Source organism: Polypterus senegalus, chromosome 2, assembly GCF_016835505.1.
Source record: "Polypterus senegalus isolate Bchr_013 chromosome 2, ASM1683550v1, whole genome shotgun sequence".
In the NCBI taxonomy this organism is placed as follows: domain Eukaryota; kingdom Metazoa; phylum Chordata; class Cladistia; order Polypteriformes; family Polypteridae; genus Polypterus; species Polypterus senegalus.
In genome coordinates, this window is record NC_053155.1 from 1,735,013 (window position 1) to 1,760,694 (window position 25,682).

At 42.9% G+C, this 25,682-nt stretch overlaps 1 protein-coding gene across 1 annotated transcript in view; it reads left to right on the forward strand.

The window, feature by feature from the left end:
- Positions 1 to 25,451, forward strand: part of LOC120521243 (ICOS ligand-like) — a 59,030-nt gene extending 33,579 nt beyond the window's left edge. The window contains exons 3-7 of the mRNA XM_039742994.1: positions 2,573 to 2,917; positions 12,281 to 12,571; positions 16,442 to 16,588; positions 17,296 to 17,363; positions 24,379 to 25,451. Of these exons, the coding sequence (XP_039598928.1) occupies positions 2,573 to 2,917; positions 12,281 to 12,571; positions 16,442 to 16,588; positions 17,296 to 17,363; positions 24,379 to 24,441 (914 nt within the window). The 3' untranslated portion in view covers positions 24,442 to 25,451. The remainder of the gene's footprint in view (positions 1 to 2,572; positions 2,918 to 12,280; positions 12,572 to 16,441; positions 16,589 to 17,295; positions 17,364 to 24,378) is intronic.
- Positions 25,452 to 25,682: the final 231 nt, after the last annotated feature.

Sequence of the window (25,682 nt, forward strand, 5' to 3'; positions counted from 1 at the left end):
CAATAAATAAGTAAATAAATCCGTAAAAACAGTGAAAAGATGTGATCAAAACAATAAATACATCCAATACAACCCGAGTGTTAAAATCAGAAGTTAACAATGCAGTCTCACTCATCCCGATCTCAGCCCACCTCCGTCTCTCATTCTCCCCGGCTCAACCATTGCTCCCGTAGCCGGTGGAGACCCAACAGCCATGAGCTCCTTTCAGCCGACCTCCATCTTGGCTGCCTCCAGGCATCGTGGCCAGACCGTCTGAGGTCAGCTCTCCTCCCTTCATCCTTCGCGCTCACGTAGTCGCTCCTCAGATCCATTAGGAGGACACCTGCCTTGCTCACCCCACTCCACCAGAACATTCAATGGGATGGACTAGCCCTTAGAGCGCCACAGCCAAACGCTCCATCATGGGGCCCCACCTCGTGCGGTCTCCTCCTTCCAGGTGGCCAGATCGTACCTGCTAAGACTGCTCTTTCATGTCCTTTAACCTCCTTTTTCTTCCTCTTTTCCTCAATCCATCCATCCCTTTTTCTCGATCCATCTACTTCCTTTCCTGCTGCCAATCCGTATATATTCCTGTCTGTGTGGGCACAGTGCCTTAAATCACACGCCGCAGGAAGCCAATGAAGCAATTGAGAACGATCGCACCCCACACGTGCAGGTGCGACTCGCTCCAACTACCTCATTAACTCCCCGCAGTCATGCAATCGGCTTTACGGATTTAAAACCTGATCTTTTTTTTTTGAAGCCGCGGACCCGCTATACCACAAACGTTGACACCTGAGGATGAGCGAGTACTACAGTCATATTAGGTCCTCACTCTGCTAGTTAATCCTGTGTGTTGAGCCCCCTTCCTGTACTTTCTCTACACTTTGGACTGTCCCGACTCACTCAATTAACACCATCGCTATGTCGGCAGCAAACCTGGCATTAATCGGGCTGATCTCAAATGGACAGGGTGAAAGAATGGCGCCACAGGGCAGAGCAGAGAGGAGCGTGGCCATCACGGGCTCCTCAGGTTCTGCTGAGATGCTTCACAGCTACTGTTATGATCTCCCACTTTTATTATTTTTTAAGTAAATTTCTATCCAATCTGCATCGGGATTATATGGTTTTATTTAGTCTAGAATCTGATTTGAGAAAGGTCATTATTTAATCTCATCTGGGTGCAACGCCATTTTTCATTTCAGTGTCGTTATGTTGAGTTTCTGTTTCTGACGTCTCCATGGAGATCTTGCCCAGAATTCCTCTAGGGTGCTCCTTTCATGGATAAGACCCCGATTCACTGTATTAAAAGTTCATCATTTAGTCCTTCTGGTGTTTCTATTCCCTGCTTTTGTTTCTGAATCTGGTGTTTCGTCTTGACTGCTGGCTTTGACCTTTAGTGTGTCCTTTGACTTAACGATTCTCCTTTTTACTGTCTCTTGCAAATCAGTGTAGCTGGGACGTGAGTCATTTACATTTATTTACTTGGCAGAAACTTTTACAAAACAGGAGAGATGGGGCACTGCAGCCATTGTTAGTTCAGCGCTGATAACAGGAGCCGTGTGGGTCAGCGAACAGAGCGCTGGAGACATGTTGGAGCGTTGCTGATCTGCTCTAACTATCGTTATAAGTGTATTTAAGTGTATTTGATCCGCCTTACGTCACTATTACCTTTACAGATTATTTATGAACTCAGCGTTTATCAACCTTTAAGTATTTGCGATAACAGTTTCAATCGCGCCCCCCCAACATTTTTTTGAAATGTAGATGCATATTTTATTATACATACTTGACTTTTATCGACATTTATCTAACTCTATATTTATTGTTCTTGCATCAGAATGGAGTTTAAGCTCATTTGTTTTGGTTCCAACAGATGTTTTTGTCATATTTTTGATTCTTGTTTTCTTTTTTTCACATATTCGCACCCCCCTTTTTTGTTACTTCGCGCCCCCCTAGGGGGGCCCGCCCCATAGGTTCTCAGCTTTTTGGATGCTGTTTGTTTCTTATAATGAAAAGCTCTACGCACTTTGCACCCTAACTTGACGATTGTTTCCTAATTCACCCAAGTCCATCTCCGTTCTGACTATCAATGTCCTGGGAGATGGAGGCTGTTATAATCGTCAACCTTAAATTGACTTTGGCTCCTTATGAAAGGTGAATTGCCTCCACCACAGGGTGAGGAGAAAAGCAGGCAGGTAGGCCTGGTCTTTGTGGTGCTCCAGTGCTGTTCACACACATGGTGGTCCGCCCGTCAGACAGTCCATCATCCAGGACCCCAGGGGCTCATCCACCTGCATATCTCTGAGGTGACCCCAGAACTGGGATGGCTGGATGGAAATCAGAAACCCAGAATCCTCACAGGTGACAATAAGCCTTGAGGAGCAGACAGATAACTGCATCCTCCACTCCGGTCTTTGTCCAAACTGCAGTGGGTCCAACTGGTCATTCACAAGGGGATACATATAATCCAGAAACAGCCTTTCGGAGGTCTTCATGGCTTGGCTTTTGGCCATTTATTGGTGGTTTTAAGTCAATCTGTTGAAATCCTGATCTTCTTCTCTCTGACTTGAGTTTGTTTCTTTCATTTCAGCTGACGAATGCCTTACTGCCAGCATTGGGAAGACGGTGCAAATTCCCTGCTTTGTGAAAACTAACGAGTCCTTAAAGGCAGAAAACATTTCAGTGGAGTGGACAACAAGTGAAGGTCTCATCATTCATTCCTTTGTCACAGGAAAGGATGATCTGACAAATCAAGACTCCCGGTTCAAAGGCCGAACGCAGCTCTTCAGTTCTGGAGTGTCACGTGGTGACCTCTCGTTGAGCCTGTTAAACGTGTCAGTCGATGATGAAGGGACATTTAAGTGCAGTTACTACGACAGCAGTATCGGGGATGACAACAGCAGAGATCTGTCTAAGCACTGCCTTCAAGTCGCAGGTGAGGAGCGCCAGCATTTAAACCCATCCTGTGTGCTGTAAGCTTTGCGATCTTTCGTGGACTCTCCCTCTTGTCTACCCAGAATCTGAAACGATAAATCATAAACACAAAGAGTTTTTAGTAAACTTTACAATTTTCAGTGTGGTGCTGAGGTGTCACCCGTTGCATGGCTGCACTTGGGTCCTAATCTGGGATCCTGAGTTGGTTTGTCGTGTGGTGGGTGCAGCAATGCACTGTGTCAGTGTGTGCTCCTAACCTAACCTTACAATTTCAATGGAATCTTTCCATTTCAGTCTCTCTTGTTATGTTAGCTGCTACTATTAAAGAGAAATAGCAAATGTAAAGGATAGAGACATGACAATGGAGGTGCATCTTAGAGACGACTTTAGAGCAATTAGAGTAAAAATGTATACAATTCAATGTTAGAGTAACGGGTGATATTACGTACTTAAAGAATCAGAAATAAAATCCATTGATGTGATAAGTGATTGTGTGAGTTGTTGGAATGGTGTGCGTGTTAGACATTATTTAATAGGAATTAGCCAAGAAAACTAATAGTTTGAGTATATTAGGATCTTTGACCAAATAGTGTTATTATGTGAATAGTAGAGGAACATCTGCCTCAATATCCATGATTGAGTCTGAGATGCTCTTCAATAGATAGATAAACCCGTAACAGCAAGCAGTTTGTGCCTTCACAGAAATAAAATGTCAGAGCAGCGCAGCTTCTTTTGAATTTCTGGATCAATCTTCTGACATTCTGGCCAATAGGCCTCAGTGAATGTCTAGTGTCATGTGATCTTAGTTTTATTCTTATCGGCCATGCTTGCTGTTATTCTAGAGGCTTACTCGCTCAAAATGGCCAAAGTGGTGCGTGGCCTTCAAAAACAGCCAGAAAGGCAGCCCTGAATCCCACCAGCCTGCACACTAAAGGCAGTCAGGCTTCCACTCTGGTGGCTTAAAATGCGCTTCACTCTCAAAGTTCAAAGAATCTATTCTGTAAAGTCTCAAAATGGCCCACAAGGGAGGGGATCACCTTCAACCTCTGGCTTGAAAAGACTGAGGCTACAGGAAATCTTTAAAAAAGGAGGATTTGTTGACAGAAATAGCAATATACAAGAAAAAGAACACAGGAGCAAATATTTAAACAAAAAGGACTTGCCTAAAAATTGAAATCCTATAAAATAATCCAAGAAACAGTAGCAAAATGTCAAGAACCAGAGCAACTTATGAGAACCACATAAATGCACCATTGCACATTTGAAATCAATAAATTGTAGTAGAGATTAAAACACAAGAATGTAATGACCCTAAATCCATCACCTATACGACATGTCTTTCATCCTTAAACAAGGCACAAATCTGGCACAAAAGAGCTGGTGCCCTCTAACGTAACCAGCGGCAAGTGGAGCAGCACACCTTGTAAGTAACGGGCTGAGTGGTCCTGCATTCCGTGCCATTTTGCACTGTGGTCACTAGTCTGTGGTTTCAAGTTTGAGTTCATTGGCATGTGTATATACTTCATAATGTCCAGTCAGTCAGTCAGTCAGTGTCCAACCTGCTATAAGTACAGGGTCACGGGGGTCTGCTGGAGCCAATCCAGGCCAGCACAGGGCACACACACACGCACACTAGGGACAATTTAGGACTGCCAATGCACCTAACCTGCATGTCTTTGGACTGTGGGAGGAAACCCACACAGACACGCAGAGAACATGCAAACTCAATGCAGAGAGGACCCGGGAAGCAAACCCAGGTCTCCTAACTGCGAGGCGTCAGCGCTACCACTGCGCCATCGTGCCACCCCATAATGTCCACAATGCAATACAATTCTTACGATGGATTGAAAACGTATTCAGATCATCTCACATTCTGCACACTTTACTGTGTCGGAGATTTCGTTTTAAATGGTTTTGAGCCATTTTTGCCCATCAGTCTACACTCAATAACCCACAATGACAAAATGAAGACTTTTTTTTCAGAAACCTTTGCACATTTTTTTCAAACTCTTAACCTACAATCTCTCCTTCCTAGAGGCATTCGGACCCTTTGCTGTGGCCCTGCAGGTTGTCTTTAGGTGCCTAACATTAGCTTTACTTCTCCTTAAAGTGTGTCCAGGACTTGATTCCAGTCCAGCTGTGGCACACTCTGAATTGACTGGGCATTGTTTAGAAAGTTCCACGTGTTTCTGTGTATTGAAGGTCCCACAGCTCATACCACATAGCAGGATAAAAACACAGCCATGAAGTCCAAGAAGCTCTCTGTCGACATTCTGAAACTCACTTACAGAGCAGCTCAACATAGCGACACAGTGACAAAGTGACAGCTGCTTTATTCGAAACTTGGCTCGATGTTTCACTTGCTACAGTTTGCTGTCACTGCCTAATGCTCTGCTTTGTCACCCTCAAGTTAGATTACCAAGTCACTTTAAGCGTGTAAATGTGAGTAAGTGTGCATGAGCGTGGAGCTCTGTCCTAGATCAGCTCCTGCCTCACTCCCAGTGACCCTGATCTGAATAAGCCTGTCAGAAACTTGATGGATGACTATACAGAAAACCCTAGCTATGAAGTTGATCTAATCTAAGTGGGTATATTATTATTTCGCCATCATTTCAACTCCCTCATTCAAATGTGTGAGACCACAATCGAAATGATCACAACACACAAGTGACCGCTCACATCACTGCACTCATAAATCATGGATTTTGATTGCTGCCCTAATTGGGCAGGGGATTAGAATAGCAATAACTAATGGCATTTTTACCTTGAAAGAGAAGCAAGAGTTTCCTCACTTTATTTAGTTATGGGATGTTTAAATGGCAAGCACAATTTCTTAAAACCCTCATTGAAATTAAAACCCTGATAATCATATTTAATAAAACTCTACATAATGAATTGTTAAAGGGGTGAACTTTTTAAAGATAGGTTTTTTAGGCCTACTTCCCTGTAATCGAGCCTGCTGGATAGTGATTAGTTTTGCCTTTTATTGCTATAGACATCACAGTTCAAGTCCTGGAGCTTCATGTATAATGCTGTGCATAGAATTCACTTGAAAATATGGCATACAGACAAAAGTGGAAATGTGTGTACACGCAAAAAAAATCCAGATACATAAATCAGTACGTACGCCAAGTTCCACGCACTTCCCCTTTGTATACCCCAAGAAACGTGAAATTTAACGCACGTGCACACGCCTACAGCCCAACCTGACTCCTCCCAGAATTTTGCATATTTTAAAATGCAAATCAACAAACCTTCAGTGTTTGGTTAAAAGACAATAATAAAAGGCACACGAAGAAAAGAAGAATTTCATTGGATGAGAAGCGTAGGCAAGGAAAAACATAGCATTGGTTGGCTTATGCAGTGGTATAAGCAACAAAAGTGTGGCGGAGACACTCGAACGTTCAAGTTCAGAAAGTCACACCGTGCCTGAAATAAAAAAGAAGTGGTCAAGTATTACAATCTGCGTGAAAAGGCAAGTCTGCTTATTCTTTTTCAGCCAATGTTAAGAAAAACTGACCCCCATACCGAGGACGTGAATCCCCACAGTAAAGGAGCTGCTGTGCCCAGCACATCTTGTGGCAGTAGCTGCACACACACGTCTGCCTCGGAAACTGCCGGGCGACCGTCTGGCTGTGTGCTGATGGACTGTTCTGGAGTCACAAAATGCAATAGTGGACGCTGTAAGAGATGTGGCCAATCAACTAAAGAATATAAGAGCTGTACTATGTGATACTGATAACAAATTAAATGAACTGGTAAAAAAAATAAATGTTGCATCTGATGACCTGTTTTTACATTCTGCTAATTACTTTCAAACAAAGCTGTATCGCTGTCCGATTTTCGTGGATCACGTTCATCATAGCGCATCTCTTGAGGTACGGGCAAGCCGTGAATGTGTGGCATGTTAAGCAGGGTGCTCTATGCCTGCACAATGCGACACACTTTCTGTGGACTGAAGAGCAGCACATTAATAGAGTGGAAGTGCCTTCTGTTCACATCAGCAAATTCATTCTCTGAAGGAGCCTTCATAGTGTAGAGTCTGCGCCACAATGGATCGATTCTCTGCTCTTTACTTGGCTCTTTGAGGTGACTCTCTTTCTTTAAAAGGACTGCTTGCCTTTTGTCACAATAGTTGGAAAAAAAAGCCTGTGCGGAGTTGCCTTTGAATAGGCTCTCCTGCTATAAATGATGTAATGGCAGCTCATTTTTCTGGCGATTCATCCCTGGCTGATGTCACTTGTCCAGCGCTCTTGCAATTGCAATGTGCGTGCAGCTGACCGCTTCCAATTACATTTGGAAAACTGGATGTTACTGAGAATTGTGCTTTCATGTTCCCCAGTTCAACCCTAGTGTAAGGAAATCTTATCTATCTAGATGACAAGCGGATAATACAATCTCATACAGCTGTGATGTTTGTGAAATACCCAATCGATCAGCAAGTTCACGTTGATAAGCTCCTGTGGTTAAAAATCCGAGAGTGAAGAGAACTTGCAAAGGAGCAGGTACAGCATAATTCTTTAAGGTCTGCCAGTTCAGCACACAGTGCCAACAGGAGAGCCCTGGGAAAATGAAGTTGACTTAGAAGCCAGTCATCATCATTTCTAAATACGTGCTCTCTTCTAAAGCAGCTATGGTAGTTGGAATAGTTTGGCCATTCCGTGCACCATTATATTATTACAGATTGAATACAATCAAGAGCCTTCAATTTGTAATTTGTAATATGCATTTAATTTTGGTATATTTGACGCTGGGTCCCGCCAGTTTGCAAGACCACGCATGAAATTGCGTATGCAAGGTGAGTGGCTACCGTGAGAATCTGCGTGGCTTTATGCGAAGTTTAGTTTATTTACATCTCAAAGTGATTGTGGAAACGGGTAGACACACCAGTTACACATGAGGTCCCTGGACTGGGTAACTGTGTGGATGGAGTGTGTGAGTCTCTTTGCGACTCCATCAGTTTCTCTGGGCACTCCAGTTTCTTCCACATCCCAGACAAGTGCGTGTTGGGTGATTCAGCAATTCCAGATTAGCTCTGTTGAAGTGCCCGTGCCATTTCATTCAGGCTGTTTTATAACTTATTCATGTTCATTTCCTTCAACCCAAATGTTGTGGGTTCTTTCTATTATCACTCACCCAAGATGCCCTCTTCACAGTTGCCGCTGCAGCAGAAAAAAAAATATCTGAATATCTTTTTCTTTCTAATAAATGTACAAAACTGAGGACTTAAGGATGTTGATGGAGGAAGTAGGAACTGCAAGTATGATGCTGCTGGCTTGGAGTGGACACCCTGCTCTTCTGTAACCAGAACCAAGATGGATGTTGGCTTCTATCATATGTGAAAGATCATTAAGATTTTCTCTGATTTATTAACAGTTAATTGGTGAGGTTTGATTTTTCTGTGACACAGGGCCATGAGATTGACCCACTATTGTACAATGTTGTTCTTAGGTTGTCTTTAAGAATTTCTTGTCCCTCAGCCAGTCAGCGAGTCCACCAGGGACATGTAGCTTTATATTTAGAGATTTGGTTGCATTAAAGTGTATCGGCTGTGGGATGGAAAGTTTTCCACTGCTCTAAAGCAATGATTTATTTATTTTATGAATGGACACCAGAAACCCACCCAGCCTTGACTCGACTCACATGCCACACACACAGACACATAAAACAGCAATTTGGTCAACCAATGAAAATGATTATATAAAATAATCAGTGATGGCAAACAATTAAACAAATTCCACAAATGTAAAGTGCCTCCCCAGTAGTCTTGGTGGCAACAAGTACTGAACAAATGAAACACTAAGCACTACACGATATACGATAAACGATTAACACTTACGACAAAATCCACACACAGACCAGTACAACGGATGGAGATGATGCTGAAAAAGTGAACTGAGATGCCAAGTGAAGAGCCTCCCAAATGTTATGAAAAGTGTTGAATTTCAGTTGCAATGCAAAGATCCTCAAATGATCCTCATCTCCAGATTCATCTATGACCAAATCACACAAACAAACAAACGCAAAACTCCAGAAAAATTGTAGTCCGAGGTGGTTGTATTTGTAATCCATCTGTGTGTGGAACGATGAAATAAATTGACACAGTTGTGATCACCTAATCACGATTCTTTTCTGCACACCCTGCACAAATCTGTAGTACCCCTGGGGATGCTGGGAGTTGCAGTTCATCTAAGTCTTGGTGCTACAAGAGTAACAGGACAGACTTTATTATTTTGCACACTGACTCTCAGACTTATCCAAATCACAAATGAATACCAACGTCTCATGCTTTTGCTCTTTAAATAGCCCATGGGGCTGAAGTGATGGGACCTTCTGGGCTGAGCCGGAGTTGATGTCAGCTGTGTTTGTCGTTCAGGCTGTGGATGAAAAGGAAAAGGAGTAGCAGTTAGGGACACTTTGTGGGTCACTTGGATACTCCAAATTCAGGCAGGTGCAACAAGGTACTGTACTGTATATATAATTATATGCCAACCGATGTGCTTGTCTTACACAGACTGCAGTCCGAAGTACAATACCAAGAGCTGACAACATCATAACTGGTGATACTGGACATACTCGTTAGATCTGCACTTTCAGTAATCAGTGTGAACGGCCATGGAGAGGATTTATGAACTAAGGGTGAAAACTATCTCTGAACTGAGTGCTGTGAAGATTAATTGTTTTTTGGGGTTTTTTTTTGGGGGTTAAATAATGAATCAATTATTATAGACACAATCGAGCAGCACATTTTAAGTATAGATTGTGATACAGTACAGGTGAACTCGCATGGTAGCACTCGCAGTAATAAATAATAAATACAATGGTTACCTTTATTACCCAAAGTTTGCAAAGGGTAAACAAATAGAAGTAAAAAAACAAAAAATGGCCCCTTTGTCCCTACATGAATGGAAGGTGAACTCCCTGTGTGTTTGATGTGGTGGTTTGCCCACCACAGAGGCCGCACCTCTGGTCACTCTCAACTCGGGTCTGTCTGTGTCTCCAAATTTTCCAAATCCAAACTCAACTTCGAGTCACTTCCTGAGTCAGGGGAAGCGCTACATTTGCTCTAGAACTGCCATGCTAGATAACCTTTAAGTGGTATCAGAGGCAGCTCATATGCCACCTGCTGTTTTGCAGAGATGGCACAGTCCCAAATGTTCACTTAGACTTCAGGGAGAACAAAATTATGCTTGTGTCTATACCACCTGACTGTGTTAACTAATGCCAGTTCTCCTGTGCGATGCCATTCTGAGGCCACATTACAGGTGTGCAGCCCCTTTGATTGTTCCTCTCGCTCTACAGACAGCGTGGCTCTCGTTATGTCATAGAAGTCTCTTGTGGTGACTTGGGCCTGGTTGTGTGCCAGCCTTTACCAGCTAGATGGCTTTAAGTAGGGAGATTGTGTTTCACTAATATGCTGGAACTGAATAAAGAGGCAACAGATCTGCTGGGTGCATACAATATGAATGATCTCAGCTCTCAGAAGGCACTTGATTATGTCACACATGATGGGCAAGTGATGAAGCTGAAGGAAGTGGACATTCAAGGTGTAGCTGGTAGATGGGTGACCATTGGCTTGAACACCAGAAAGAAAGGGTTATGGTGTAAAGAACCTTATCAGAATAATGTGGTGTTAGAAGTGCTATATAAATGTAAAGAATTATTATTATTAAATGGTGTCCATCAGGGATCAATGCTGGGGTCACGGATCTTTTTAATACACATGTAAATGATCCGGACAGGAATATTATCAATAAGCTAGCTAAGGCTGAAGATAAGACAAAACGAGATGGAAATGCAATTAATGAATAATATGGAATAATTACAGGGGGATCTGCTCAACATACTGACCTGAGCAGATACAGTAAGTGACAGATGCCATTTAATGTGAAGAAATGTAAAGTATTACATGGTAGGAAGTAATATGAACTCCTCAAAGGAGAGGAAGGTAAGATGCCAAGACCGATAAAATCAATTTTAGCGCCAATTCATATGACTTCTGTTTGATTACAACTTAATTTTATAAAGTTAAGCTCCATTGAATGTTTTATGGCAAGTTATGAGTGAGGAGATCTCTGATGAACACCTGCTTTTAACACTCAAATAGATGTGAGTATCATCTCTGTTAAAAATGATAATAAAGTCCGACTCTCCAAAATGTATGGCCAATGAAAAGCATGGTGATACAGAAAGGCACGGAACCTCGAAAAAGTTGTTGTGAGACCAAGTGGCACAAAGCTGGATCTGCTATTAATAACATGGACTGATTTTTGCCTCTCAGTTTGAAAAGATCCATTCATCCATCCACTTTCCAACCCGCTGAATCCAAACACAGGGTCACGGGGGTCTGCTAGAGCCAATCCCAGCACAAAAAGCAGGAATCAATCCCGGGCAGGGTGCCAACCCACCGCAGGACACACACAAACACAATTTAGATTTGCCAATCCACCTAACCTGGATGTCTTTGGACTGTGGGAGGGAACCCATGCAGTCACGGGGAGAACATGCAAACCCCACTGTGAGCACTTAAGAGGCAAACAACGGAAGAACTTAAACCCAATTAATGTAATAATAATTTCTTTATTCTTAATTCTTGGTGAGTAGAGAGAATGTGAGACTGCCTCTTTCCAACTCAGTCAACTGATTTGGATTTTGGCAGAATCTCTAAAGTAAACCTGTTCTCTCTTTTATATCCTAGAAAAGAAAAAAAACCCTCTAGCAGTTCATTCTGAGGTTATACATAGCTCAGGTTAAATCTTAATTTATGATATACTGGAATGTTCTTAAAACCTGAAACAAACAGCCGTTTGCATTCCTAAGGAATACACCCTTCTAATTATACACACTTAGAATTAATTAAAAAATTCTTACAGTCCATAAAGATCTTACATTCTTCACAGGGTCTTCTGTTAGTATCAGAGGTCAGCCTTTCCTCATAAATGATAAAAGTTAGTCCCTTAATGCTGTGCTCACAGCCCAACTCCTTTTCTGCATAAATCAGGAACAAATCATATAACTCTCTGCAGCATGATCAACTCAAAACCCAGTCCTTGATATCTGGGAGTTAAATAATAATGTTTTATCTTCATCACCACGCAGGGAGAACCCGGGAAGTGAACCTGGGCCTCCTAACTGCGAGGCAGCAGCGCCACCACTGCGCTATCATGCCACCCATTTGAAAAGATCTTTAAATAAAATCTTAAAATGGCCTTGCTTTTTGTTAAAACTTTTCTTATATTTACTTTTTTCTTTTTTAAATGTAAAGGAGTTAGTAAAACAGATGAGTTGAGTGTTCCCTGACAAATTAACGTGTCTGTCTCATACTGCAGGTTTGGTTCTTTTAAATGTGTTTCTGTCCTTTCAGATCATTACTCTGTCCCGATTGTTTATGGGCCACCTGCTGGGTTAAATAAGAGTGAAGTCAACTTCACCTGCAAGTCTATGGGGGGACACCCTGAGCCAAAGGTGCGGTGGTCAGTGAATAATAAGCCACTGGAGGACTCAAGACGAGTGACGACAACACCGAGCAGAGACAGCAGGGGGCGTTACAATGTGACCAGCGTCCTAACTGTGAATGTGACAAGAGACGTGTCTGTGACCTGCACTGTCGAGAATGAGAGACTGAGAGAGCAGAGGACGTCAGCTGAAATTCAGTGTGAGTTCACCTTGTATGAAAGTCACAGAGCAAAAAATAATCCCCCCAAATCTGGGGTGTGATGTTTGCTTTGCAATGCTCCTCAATTGTAGTGAACATCTGACATTATGACGTGAGCACATACTACAGTACGTGAGTAGTACGTAAAGGCTTCTGCATCAGTCATGGCTGATACTGTAGAACAGGTAATTCACTTTAATAGTGGTGATACTCCAGGACTGGCGATATTTAGTAGTTAAAATAAATATCATTATCCAATGGAATATGTACAGTATGCTGCATGGCTCATGGAGTGTGTAGCGAGTATAATGAATGATTTGTATGTCACTGTCATACAGAATCCCAGTTAGAATAGTCCTGACCTGTTTGATCGGGTTATGGATGTGCTGACCCAGGGGATCAAAGAGCAAACCCCCCGGTGCAGGCTTTGTGCTGATGACATTGTGTTGGGTAGCCCCAGAAAGGAGGAAGTGCAGAGGAAGTTGGAAGCATGGAGAAGAGTTTTGGAAGATAGAAGAATAAAACAGAATGTCTGACGTTTAATGATGAACCGGATTCAGAGTTTAGCCTTCAGGGAGAGTGTGAATGGAACAACTGGAAGAAGGTATCAGGAGTATTGTGTGATCAAAGAGTTAAGGTGAAGGTTAAAGGTGAGGCATTTAAGACCAGCCACGATGTATGGAGCTGAGACACGGCAGTAAAAAGGAGTGCAGGAGAAAAAGACGTTGGCATTGGTAGAAATGAGAATGTGGAGATAATGTGTGGAGATACGAAAAGGTCAGGATAAGAAATGAGGCAATGAGAGGTACAACTAAAGTGGGAGAGACACAGAAAAGTAGGATGAAGGGGTATGGACAAGGGATGAGAATATGTGGGGAAAAGAATGATGGGAGTGGAAGTCCAGGGGATTAGAAAGTGAGAGGGGAGGCCAAAGTGGAGGTGGATGGAGAAAGTCAAAGAAGATCTGAAGGAAAAGGGCTTGAGTGGAGAGGATGTGCTTGGACCAAGATGTCTGGAGAAGGTTGATCAATCACAATGTCCCCACACAGAAGTGAGAACAGAAAAAGAAGAAAAAGACTGTTATTAACCCTTCATGCAGACCTTTAGTTGATTTTTAAAGAATATGTCTACACAGAGTTAGCTGTTACAATGAATATTACAAGTAATATGAGGCACAGAACAAGACATCCATCCATCCATTATCCAACCCGCTATATCCTAACTACAGTGTCACGGGGGTCTGCTGGAGCCAATCCCAGCCAACACAGGGTGCAAGGCAGGAAACAAACCCCGGGCAAGGCGCCAGCCTAGAACAAGACATTTGTTTTCCAAATGTAAATATCCTGAAAAAAGTAGAAACAAGGCAAGAGCTGACACTATGCAGTGTGGCACCTCGAAGAATACTGAGTAAAGGACACTGGAATAGTGGAGAAGAGCTATGGAGGACAGAGACCTCCCACTTAAGATTAATGGGAAAGAGACAGAATATCGCTGATTGAATTTGACTTATAACAACATACAGCAGTGTCTTCATGCCGATACATGAATGCAGTCAGCACTAAGATAAGCTGATGGTGGTACATCACTTCAATTTTTGATCACCGATATGCAAAACATTGCCTACGGAGTATTTTGCTTTGTGTATTCGCTTCACTCTCTCGCCTGATCCGCCTTTACCTCCAGTGGCCGGCAGCTGCTCTGCTGGGAATTCCTGCTGACCACCGAAAAAATATTCAGCACTCAAAGAGTTAATGGGCAGGAACAAGATGGAGATGTTAACCTCCAGGGAGAAAGCCTTAAATGAGTGAAAAAGTTCAGCTATCTGGGATCAACAAGAACAGTGGATGGAAAGAGAGACCTCGAATTAAACCAAAAACTGGAAAAAGTGATCAGGTGTGTGATGTGTCTGAAGAATTAGTGCAAGAGTGGAGAGTAAAGTGTATAAACAATGAGCGGTCAAACCGGCTTTAGTGTATGGATCAGAAGCTCAGGCAGTTCAAAAAGTGCCTGAAGGGAAACTAGATACTACAGAAATGAAGATGTTGACATGAATGTGTGGAATAACAAAGCTTGATAAGAACAGACACGAGGGAATTAAAGGTAGAGTTTAAGGTGGAAAAAACACACAAAGAAAATACCGGAAAGAAGGTTAAAGTGGCTATGGGCAAGTCATGAGAAAAGACGTGTGGGAAGAAGAATCATGGATATGGAGGTGTGAGGACGGAGAAGAGGACAACTAAAGAGAAGGTGGATGGACTGTATGAAGGGCGAGAAAGGGTACAACAGGTGAGAATGGAGAAGTCCGGTTAAGTATAACCACCCTACATGAAAGTGTGAAGAGCTTTAGAAGAAGATTAAGATTGGGAGAAAAATGTGAATCAAAAACCACGTGAAGCTAGTAACCAAAAAGTCAGTCCAATCCTTTGCCGAAGCCTAAATCAGAAACCAAACGTAAGAAAATAATCTGAGAAGTCTGTAAGCATCAGAAAGCAAAACACAAGACATGTGAAGTATTTTTATCCAAATCTCAGATGTTCAAGGATTGCAAGGAGTTGAGCTTCCATATCGTCAGACGCTGCAGCTTCCGGCCCGATTACTACGCCAACACGGCACCACAGAACAGCAGCGTTAATATTTGCACGCCAGGTCACTAACCAGCAGTGAAGGGAATGCAGTCTGCTATAAATCACATCCCCTCTATATAAGGGTGGGAGCACACGCTGATAACACCCACCACACACCAAACTATCTTGAATGAGACCGAATGCAGCGGGTGACACCTCAGTACCCACCAACCCCTGTAAGTTGGAGGACCTGCTTGCAGCTTAACATCATACCCAGGACAAAGCAAGGTTATGGGCCCGATGGAGTGGAGTCACTTCTGGCGTTTATGGGATCTGAACCAGCAACCTTCTCATTGCTATTACAGATCCCTAGCCTCAGAGGCACCACTCCGCACAGGCAGACACAATTACATTCTGACCTTTCCTTTTAACTTTGCTATATAAGAATATGAAGTCCTCTTTAACACCTCAGATTGCTACAAAACAATATCATTAGTGTCAACATGCAACAATAAGGGCCTATAAAGTCCAATATAGCCGGTGTTTTGGATACCTTCACCCCTTGGAGGTCTTTTACTTTACCTGATGGGTTATCATGGTTTGGGATCCTAACATTCTGTAGTATGGAATCAACAATTATGGACTCTTTATTTTTCTCAGCTTTGACAGATGTGCTGTTCTGGGTCTTAACTGGTGACCCGGGTACTGACGTCTTAATCCCCCATCTCACTGTTACCTACTCATGCTGCTTTTCGACAGACACTGACTGCTGTGGAGCCTGGAGGGACTGAAGACAAATCGTTTTTGGTTTGTCTAATCCTGATCAGGTCCCTAACGCAGTTCTCCAAAGTTCATATTTTCCTGACCCACCCTAAGTTTCTGTACTATCACTTAGAATACTTACTGTAAGCTGTACTTGGTGCAGGATATGCAACATACAGTAGAAACGCTGACCCCCTAGGCAGAGAACAAATTGAACTTATTCTTAGCACCGAGTTCATGATTGTCTTGGTGTTTCCAGTTGTTTCTGTGCGTTCAGAGTTCATCTTTTACCGCCAGCTGGACGATCGACTTCACTCAGTTGGTTCCTTCGCCTACTTGAGTGTCAATTGTAATTTTTTGTTGTGCTGACAGATTTGATTACTTTACTATTTACTGTAGTAAACTTTAATTTTGTTAATTGTGGCCACCACTAGTTGTACAGGAGGCCCTAGCAAGCCATGAGGGCCCCACTATGCCACCATTCTAACACTTCAGAGGGTTTCACCTTTGAACTGACTGTGTGTTTCCTGTGTTTCATTTACAGATCGGATTAACGACCACGAGTCAGTGCAAGACCACGCTAATGCAACAAATGTGGTGATCAAAGTGGTGGTGATGGGACTGCTGATTGTGGGGTTTGTGGCTCTGATTTTATGGATTAAGAAGACGTGTCAAAGCCATGCAAGACCTGGTATGTTCAACTTTCAGCTTCTTCACTGTCATCATGAGATATTGATCATTCATGACACATGTGCTTGTCCTCATTCAGAACAAGTCAGCACATGTCTTTCTGCGAGAAGTCTCAGCACTGCTCAGTGTTATTGTGCAATACTAGGAGGTGAAAGATTCACCAGCAGCCACTAGGGGGCCTCATAAAGATTGTGTGTTTCCGTCCATCCATTATGCAACCCGCTATATCCTAACTACAGGGTCATGGGGGTCTTCTGGAGCCAATCCCAGCCAACACAGGGTGCAAGGCAGGAAACAAACCCCGGGCAGGGCGCTAGCCCACCGCAGGGCACACACACACACACACACCAAGCACAATTTAGAATTGCCAGTGCGCCTAACCGGCATTTCTTTGGACTGTGGGAGGAAACCCACACAGATGCGGGGAGAACATGCAAACTCCATGCATGGAGGACCCTAGAAGCAAACCCAGGTCTCCTAACTATGAGGCAGCAGTGCAACCCACTGCGCCACCGTGCCGCCCTGCGTGTTTCCAACTAAGTGCACATTTGGGAGAATTCCTGTAAATCTTACACTCCAATTTTAAAGCCTGAGTTGAACTTTTCAGCTTTGGACTTCCTTCTGTAAACAACTTTAATTCTTCAGTATGCACTTCTCATTTTTTAGGCATCTGAATGCTTTTATGTTATTATTTTTCTGTGCCAACAGGAAACAATAATGCCAATCAAGGAAGAATAAACAACGAACAAGATGAAGCTCAAAGTTCAAAGCCGAAGGTAATTTTAAGCAAATCGATTTAAACAAATCATTTTTTACAAACTGCCTGTCAGTCGTTGGCTGCACAGCTTTGGGGTTTTCATCATGAAATCTCTGAGTTGTGCTTTAATTAATCTTCATGGTGTGGCATTTCTGGTGCAACGCTGTCTCTACTGGTGGGTTTTTCTAGCTTGCTAATATAACCTTAATGGCACAAGCTAAGCATAAACATAAATGCTGGTAAATACGATTGTGAAAGTCACCATGCGGGATAGAAATTGGGACATCTTAGCTCTAAGGCTGATGACTGAATGGACTCCAAGCCTTTTATGTTCTTTTCTTGACATACTTTGTTGTCTTTCATGTATGATATTTCGGGGTCAGCGTACAGGGTCAGCCATTGTACAGCAGCCAATGGAGTGGTTTTCATGTTAAGGGCCTTGCTCAAGAGCCCAACAGAGTAGGATCCCTTCAGGCAGTAATGGAATTTGAACCTTCCAGATACCAGAGCCGATCCTTAGCCACCGAGTTCTTATTGACAAAGTAAGGCACCACGTAAGAGCCATTCCTGTATAGATATGGATTGTACGTATTGTAAACAAGGCGCTTTATAGCGCCCGACCCGGCATAGAATAGGCAGAGGCACGTGTTCACACTCACAAATATTTATTTTTTCTTCAGCTGTGTGACACGTCTTCCCCGTGCCACACAGCCCAAACACAGTCCAAAGCACAAACACAAAGAACAACACCAAACTTTCCTGTTCCACCACTCCTCCCAGGCAACCTCGTCCTCTTCCTCCAGATTCTGGCCTCGATTGCTGGGAGGCAGGCCCTTTTATGCCCCACCCGGGAGTGATCCAGGTGCCTGACCAGCTGGTCTTAATTGCACCTCTGGGTGGGGCTGATAAACCGTCCAGTGTGGTGGCTGGATCTCTGCAACACCCCCTAGCGGCCACCCCATCTCCCAACCGGGCTGTTGTGGTGGACTCCATGTCCCATGGAGCCACGGGGGAGATTGAGGAGGAATCCACTGCCAGGGAGACTGCCCCCAAGCGCCCCGGGGGAGGTATTGCAAAGTCCATGATGGCTCCCCCGGGACGTATGCATCAGAGGCGTCCCGGCCGGGCATGGGACCCGGCTGTCCGTCACAGTATATGGAATTGTTTCTATTCTGAAATGAATTCTGTGTAGTGTAGATTTACAAAGAAATACAATCAATTAACATCATAGTTAATAGTTTCATTATGAATGTTGGGAAGACTAAGAAGTACTTTCTGGTTGATATGTCATTCCTTTGGATGCAGTGATGGGTGCTCCATGAGACTGTCCTGCCGAGGGCTTCACCTCTGTAAGTGTGCTGGCGCAGCAATCCGGGGAGCAACAGTTAGATTATGTTACGTTAAGATAGGTGGACAGAGGAGAGGAATTTGTGATATGCTCTGGAAACATCAGCTTGGTTAGGTTTGATATCTTAAATACAGTGGTTAGTTTATTTAAATCATATAATAAGCTTCTTTAAACTTCAAGAAACAACGTAAGAGTGATTGAACCTGTCCGAACCTTTACTCCTGCGTGAAGTGACCCATAACAGGGAGTTCATCGCTTCGCAGTTTAGTCACAAGACTGATTCGTTTTGGTCTTTTGATGAGACCAAACCACTTCTTTGGCATTATACAGTACATAGGATTATAAATATCAAGAACTGCTTAACTCAAGAGGAAAGTGCTGGGGCTTTTTTGCTGCTTTATTGATAAGCTGGGAAATGACGCATGGATATCACTGCTGTGAGAGTACAAGAGGTTACCTACCGCTGTGTGCGAGATGATGGAGAACGTCACCACGACTATGGATTTGTATTGCCATCATACGTCAGCAAACATAGCGCCGTGATTAAAACGGAGGACAATTAAGCCAACCGTTACTGCACAAGAGGAGAGGCACAACCCGCTAATAGGAGCATAAAAATCTAAATTGGGCAAGTTAAGGAAAAAGCTAATGAAGGTTGAAAGGCTGGTGGAAGATAATGGCATGTAGACACCGTGTCATCAAAATGACCTGAACAGTTCTTACAGCTACACGTTCAATTTTGTGACATCAATGATACCCTAAAACTGTAGTAAATATGTCTTAAGAAGATCAAACTGAACTGTTCGATCCAAGTTAAACAAGTTTAAATCACAATTATCTAATAAACAAAATTGTGATAAGAAACTCTTACGTTACGCCATGTCGACATTTTCTTAAGCTTTGAGTGCCCATTGATTGTTGCGATACGACAAACATGAGATATCAGACAGACGAGCCTCTCTTGGTGTGCCTCATCAGCCTCCTCCAAACAGCTCCTCACCAGCCAGACCTTTTCCTTCAGATCTTCTTTGACTTTATCCATCCACCTCTGCTTTGGCCTCCCTCGTTTTCTCTTCCACTGTACTCCATCACTTTATTGCTCACATATCCCTTGTCTCTCCCCTTCGCATGTCCATACCTCTTCATTCTCCTTTCCTGTAATTTCTTAGATTTCTCTCCCACTTTGTTGTACCTCTCATGGTCTCATTTCTTATGCTGTCCTTTTTTTGTAACTCCACACATCCATCTCCACATTCTCATTTCTGCCACATCCAACTTCTTCTCATATGCTCCCTTTACTGGCCAAGTCTCAGCTCCATTCATCATGGCTGGCCTTAAATGTCTCATCTTTAATCTTCACCATAATTCTTCAATTACAGAATAATCCTGATGCCGTCTCCCAAATGTTCCATCCATTATCTCTGCATATCATTCTCCATCTTCGCCTACCACTGATCCCGGACCTTTACATTTATCCATTCTTTTCAGTAGCTCTCCCTGTAGGGTGATTTCTTTTTTCTTTTTTTATTGAATTAAGTTAAAGAAAACAGAAAACATCCCATCTCATCAAGTCTAACAAATAGAACAAAGGTGATAACATTCCATCCAATCAGGCCAAACTTAACAAAATGGAAATCAACCCTCAGCCTAAAGAAAGAGAGGAGAGCCAAAAGTCAAGCGCAACACTTGAGAAACAACCAAGTGGGAAGAATGTCCTTTTCCCCAAAGTAAATGCTTATTTTAAAAATGTAATAATTAGATCCTGTCATATTTTAAAGTTCTGCACAGATCTTCTAAGTGAGAATTTGATTTTTTCCAATTCTAGATAATACATCAGCTACCCACTGACTTAACAGGTGAGCTAAGATTCTTTTAGTTGAGTGAGACAAGACTACGTGCTAATAGTGAAGTAAAGGCCATCACAGTTTGTTTGTCCTCCTCCATTTTAAGCCCCTCCGAGAGCCCACCACACACAGCTGTTTGTTGGTTAGGAAGGATTGGGACACCAAGGCTGTCTGAGAGGCATTTAAAGATTCTGGTCCAGACTGATGATGTTCATTTGGTGCAGGCCCATAACATGTGACCCAGTGAGGCTGGAACTTGATTGCAGCGTTCGTAGGTTGGATCTTGTCCTGGAAACATTTTGGACTGTTTTAGACGAGACAGATATGCTTGATGTATAATTTTAAGCTGAATAATTGTATGCTTTGCGCATATGGAGCTCGAGTGGATTCTGTGCTTTCCACTCCTCTTCTGAGATGTTAAGTGAGAGATGCTTTTCCCAATGTACTCTGGGGTCTCTATCTATCATTGAATGGGAGGAACTATAAAGTGGTCCTCAAGACTGATCGGTATCTCTTCTGGAATACAAATAGGTGAGAGGTGAGGAAAAGTGGGCAGATTCTGTTTATCAAAGTTTCTAATTTGGAGACAGTGGAAAGTTGTGTTGATGGGAAACTAAATTTAAAGTGTAATTTTTCATAGGATGCAAAGGCGTTATTTATATACAAATTTCTAAATGATTTAATCCCATACACTTTCCAAACATTAAAAGTGTGAAAGTTTGAGAGGGTGGAAAACGGTGGTTATTTTGTAGAGTGAGTGACACCCAACTGGGTTGTTAGTATATTGGTGATAACTTGTATTTATTGGGGCACAAAGCAGGGAATATAAAGAAGTAGTGCAGGATTTTATTTCTATTACAGACCAAGCCTGTGTATGTTCATCTATTTGTGTCCATGTCCGGGTTTTTATAGCTTGTATGTTTAGAATAAAATAAAATTGAAAATTAGGTAGAGCCATGCCACCTTCTGATATAGGTCATTGTAGGGTTGTCCTTTGAATGTGTGGATATTTCAAATTCCAATTAAATGAGGTTATTACTGAGGCTTGAGTAAACTCATGGAATATCCCAGATAGTGGGTTTCCGAAATACCCAGCCAGCACTTCCTACAGTTGGTGGTCAGCCCTGTCAGCTGCAAATTGTCAAGCACCAGCCGAAGGCTGACAAGATGAGATTCCCAGTCGTTACTGAAAATGACCACATCGTCAAGATAGGCACCTGAGAATCTGGAATGTCATCATTCGCTGAAAGGTCAATGGTGCTCCATGGAGACCAAAAGGGAGTGCTGTAAATTCAAACAACCCGTCAAGAGTGGAGAACGTGGTTTTCTCACAGCTAGACTCCTCCAAAGGGATCTGCCAATAACTCTTCATGAGCTCTAGGGTGGAGATATATGAAGCCTGCCCGAGTTTTTCTTGTTCACACGCGGCATCAGCTATGCATCAGACTTGGAAATCTTACTCAAACGCCTAAAATCAATGCAGAACTGAACCAAACCATCTAGCTTTGAGACGAGTACAAACGGACTCCGTCATTCACTTTTGCTTGGCTGAATAACGTCCATTTGGAACATCTGTCAGATTTCCTTGTGTATCACTTATCTAGAATTCGTTAAATCATCACAGAAGGACTTGGATAGCATGCAGGCTTGGGCAGATTTGTGACAGCACATAAAATTTAATGTCAGTAAATGTAAAGAATTACACATGGGAAGTAAAAATGTGAGGTTTGAGTACACAATGGGCGGTCAGAAAATCGAGAGTCCACCTCATGAGAAGGATTTAGGAGTCATAGTGGACTCTACGCTATCAACTTCCCAACAGTGTTTAGAAGACATTGAGAAGGTTAACAGAATTCAGGTTATATAGCGCCTTGATGTGTGGAGTACAAGTCACAGGAGGTTCTGCTCAGGCTTTATAACACACTGGTGAGACCTCATCTGGAGTCCTGTGTGCAGGTTTGGTCTCAATAAATACATAGCAGCACTAGAAAAGGTCCAGAGACGAGCGACTAGGCTGATTACAGGACTATAGGGGTTGAATTATGAGGAAAGATTAAAAGAGCTGAGCCTTTACAGTTTAAATAAAAGAAGATTAAGAGGAGACCAGAGTGAAGAGTTTAAAATGATGAAGGGAATTAGTGCAGTGGATCGAGACTTGTATTTTTAAATGAGTTCATCAAGAACACGGGGACACAGTTGGAAACTTGTGAAGGGGAAATTTTGCACAAACATTAGGAATTTTTCTTTCACAAAGAATGCTAGACACTTGGAATAAGCGACCAAGTAGTGTGGTGTTCAGTAAGACGTTAGGGACTTTCAAAACTCAACTTGATGTTACACTATATTGCCAAAAGTATTGGGACCACCCACCGAATTGTTGAATTCTGGTGTTCCAATGACTTCCATGGCCACAGGTGTATAACATCGAGCACCTCAGCATTCAGACTGCTGGCTTTTGTGAAAGAACACTTCACTCTCAGGAGCTCAGTGAATTCAGGCATGGTACCGTGATAGGATGCCACCTGTAGTCCATTTGTGACATGTCCTCGCTACTAAATATTCCACAGTCAACTGTTAGTGATATTATAACAAAGTGGAAGCAATTGGGAAGAACAGCAACTCAGACACAATGTGGTGAGCCACGTCAAATCACAGAGCAGGTACAGCGCATGCTGAGGTGGGCAAAAGTCGACAACTTTCTGCAGAGTCCATAACTACAGACGTTCTAAAGCTCAAGAACAGTGGAGCGTAGAGACAGAGCTTCATGGAATGAATGCATCTACATGGCCGAGCACCTTCATCCATGCCTGACATCACCAAGAGCAATGCAAAGTGTCAGATGCAGTGGTGTAAAGCCCACCACCACTGGACTCTAGAGTATTGCAGAATTGTCCTCTGGAGTGACGAATCACACAATCTGGTGGACAAGTCTGGCCAGGAGAATGGGACTCGCCTGACTGCATTGTGCCAAATGTAAAATTTGGTGGAGGGGGGATTATGGTGTGGGGTTGTTGTTCAGGGGATGGGCTTGGCTTCTTAGTTCCAGTGAAAGGAACTCTTAGATCTTCAGCGTATTAGGCCATTTTGAACAATTTCATGCTCCCTCCCATCTTTGTGGGAACAGTTTGGGGAAGGCAACATGACTGGCCACCAGTGCACAAAGCAAGATCTCTAAAGAAATGGAGGAGTGAGTTTGGTGTGGAGGAACTTGACTGGCCTGCACAGAGCCCTGACCTCAACCTGACAGAACACCTTTGGGATGAATTTGAGTGGAGACTGCGAGCGAGCCTGGCCTTCACAAATGTCCAACATCAGTGCCTGACCTCACAAATGCTCTCCTGGTCCAAAATTCCCCATTAACACACTCCACTCCTACACCTTGTGGAAAGCCTTCCCTGAGGAGTTGAAGCTGACAGAGCTGCAAATGGTGGGCCAACTCCATAGTAAAGCCTACGTATTAAGAATGGGGTGTCACTAAAGTTCATGTGTGTGAAGGTAGGCATCCCAATCATTTTGGCAATGTAGTAGGGACTTTCATGTTATTTTAGAAGAATTAAGTGGATAGGACTGGTGATCTTTGTGGGGCTCAGTGGCCTGTTCTCGTCCACATTGTCCTAATGTTCTAATGAGAGTGAGAAAGCAGCCATTAAGGAATACGCAGGAAGAGAATGAACGTTTTGTTGGGAGAAAGCAGCCTGAGAACAAGCTGAGCATTTTCAGTTTCACTGGTTAAGGTGTCATTGAAGTCCTGTCAAAGAATACAAACAGAGAGATCATTATTATGTTGGCAATTTATTTATTGACTGATTGATTGGTTGATTGCTTGATTTTTACTTTTGCAGATACATCTGGATGTGACAGTTCTTCACCAATCCTTAGAAGCACTGCAGTACAAACTGATTTGAACAAACCGTGAAGTCTGACTGGAAGACGAAACTGCCAACGCTTCATTTTGACTTTTGCATAGTAATGTCATTTAATATGTGTTTCAGTTTCTTTTACCTCTTTTGCTGACAATTAATGTCTGTTCAGTCTTCACTGTGAACCTTTTTTATAATGGTGAGATCTTACAGTATATTCACTGTGAAAAATGTGAGGGAAATCAGAGCTAAACTGAATAACAGGCTACATCCGCAGCACATAAGGTCTGTACAGTGGTGGACCACAACGATTTACTTGGCCACGTCCACCATACAGTGAACCGCGACCGTTAAATGTGTAGACAAACTGCTGACAACTAGAAAACCAACACTCGGCAGGAATATTCCATCTTAATGTAAAGCCGACGTGTACACTTGGTGCTCATAAGAAGTAACCGAGGCTAAGCTTATATCAAGTGTAATTAGTTACAATTAGAATTGGGATTTCCTCTTTCCTTTGTGTATTAAGAACGCAGCATTGCTTATCGTGTGATTGTCCTAATGCATCTGCCATAGCTGTAAATGCAGATTTTCCTGTGTTTACTCAACAAACCAAGAGTAGTGATGATGAAGGCGCACTTGCTCTCATGTATATAATGTGCTAACACTAACTTGCTGCCTACGGTTTGTGAGGGAACAGTAATAGAAGTTTGGTATGAAAGAGCTCATACGTTCATTATTAGGCTTATAAACCAAAATTGGAGACTGCAGGTGGAGCTCAAGTCAATAAACGGAAGCCATTCATAGGACTTTACGGGTCTAGGGTGTAGCCATGTGTGTGCCAGCACGTGCCCATACCTCCTTGCTTTATTGTGTTGTCAGATCACATGTGATGCGCACCCACCTAACACAAACCTCCTAGGAGATAGACGGGAGGGAATGTCAAAAACCAGACAGACACCCGATACCTGTAAAAGTACAATACTATTTACATATACAATTTATTTTTGTATAGCCCAAAATCACACAAGTAGTGCCACAATGGGCTTTAACAGGCCCTGCCTCTTGACAGCCCCCCAGCCTTGACTCTCTGAGAAGACAATAAAAATGACCCTTGTAGGGAAAAAATGGAAGAAACCTCAGGAAAGGCAGTTCAGAGAGCGACCCCTTAACAGGTAGGCTGGGTGTCAAAATTAAGGTGGTCAATACAATACAATACAATACACAGAACAGAACACAAGGAATCCTCCATACAATATAAAAGAACAATAGAAATATTACAAGTA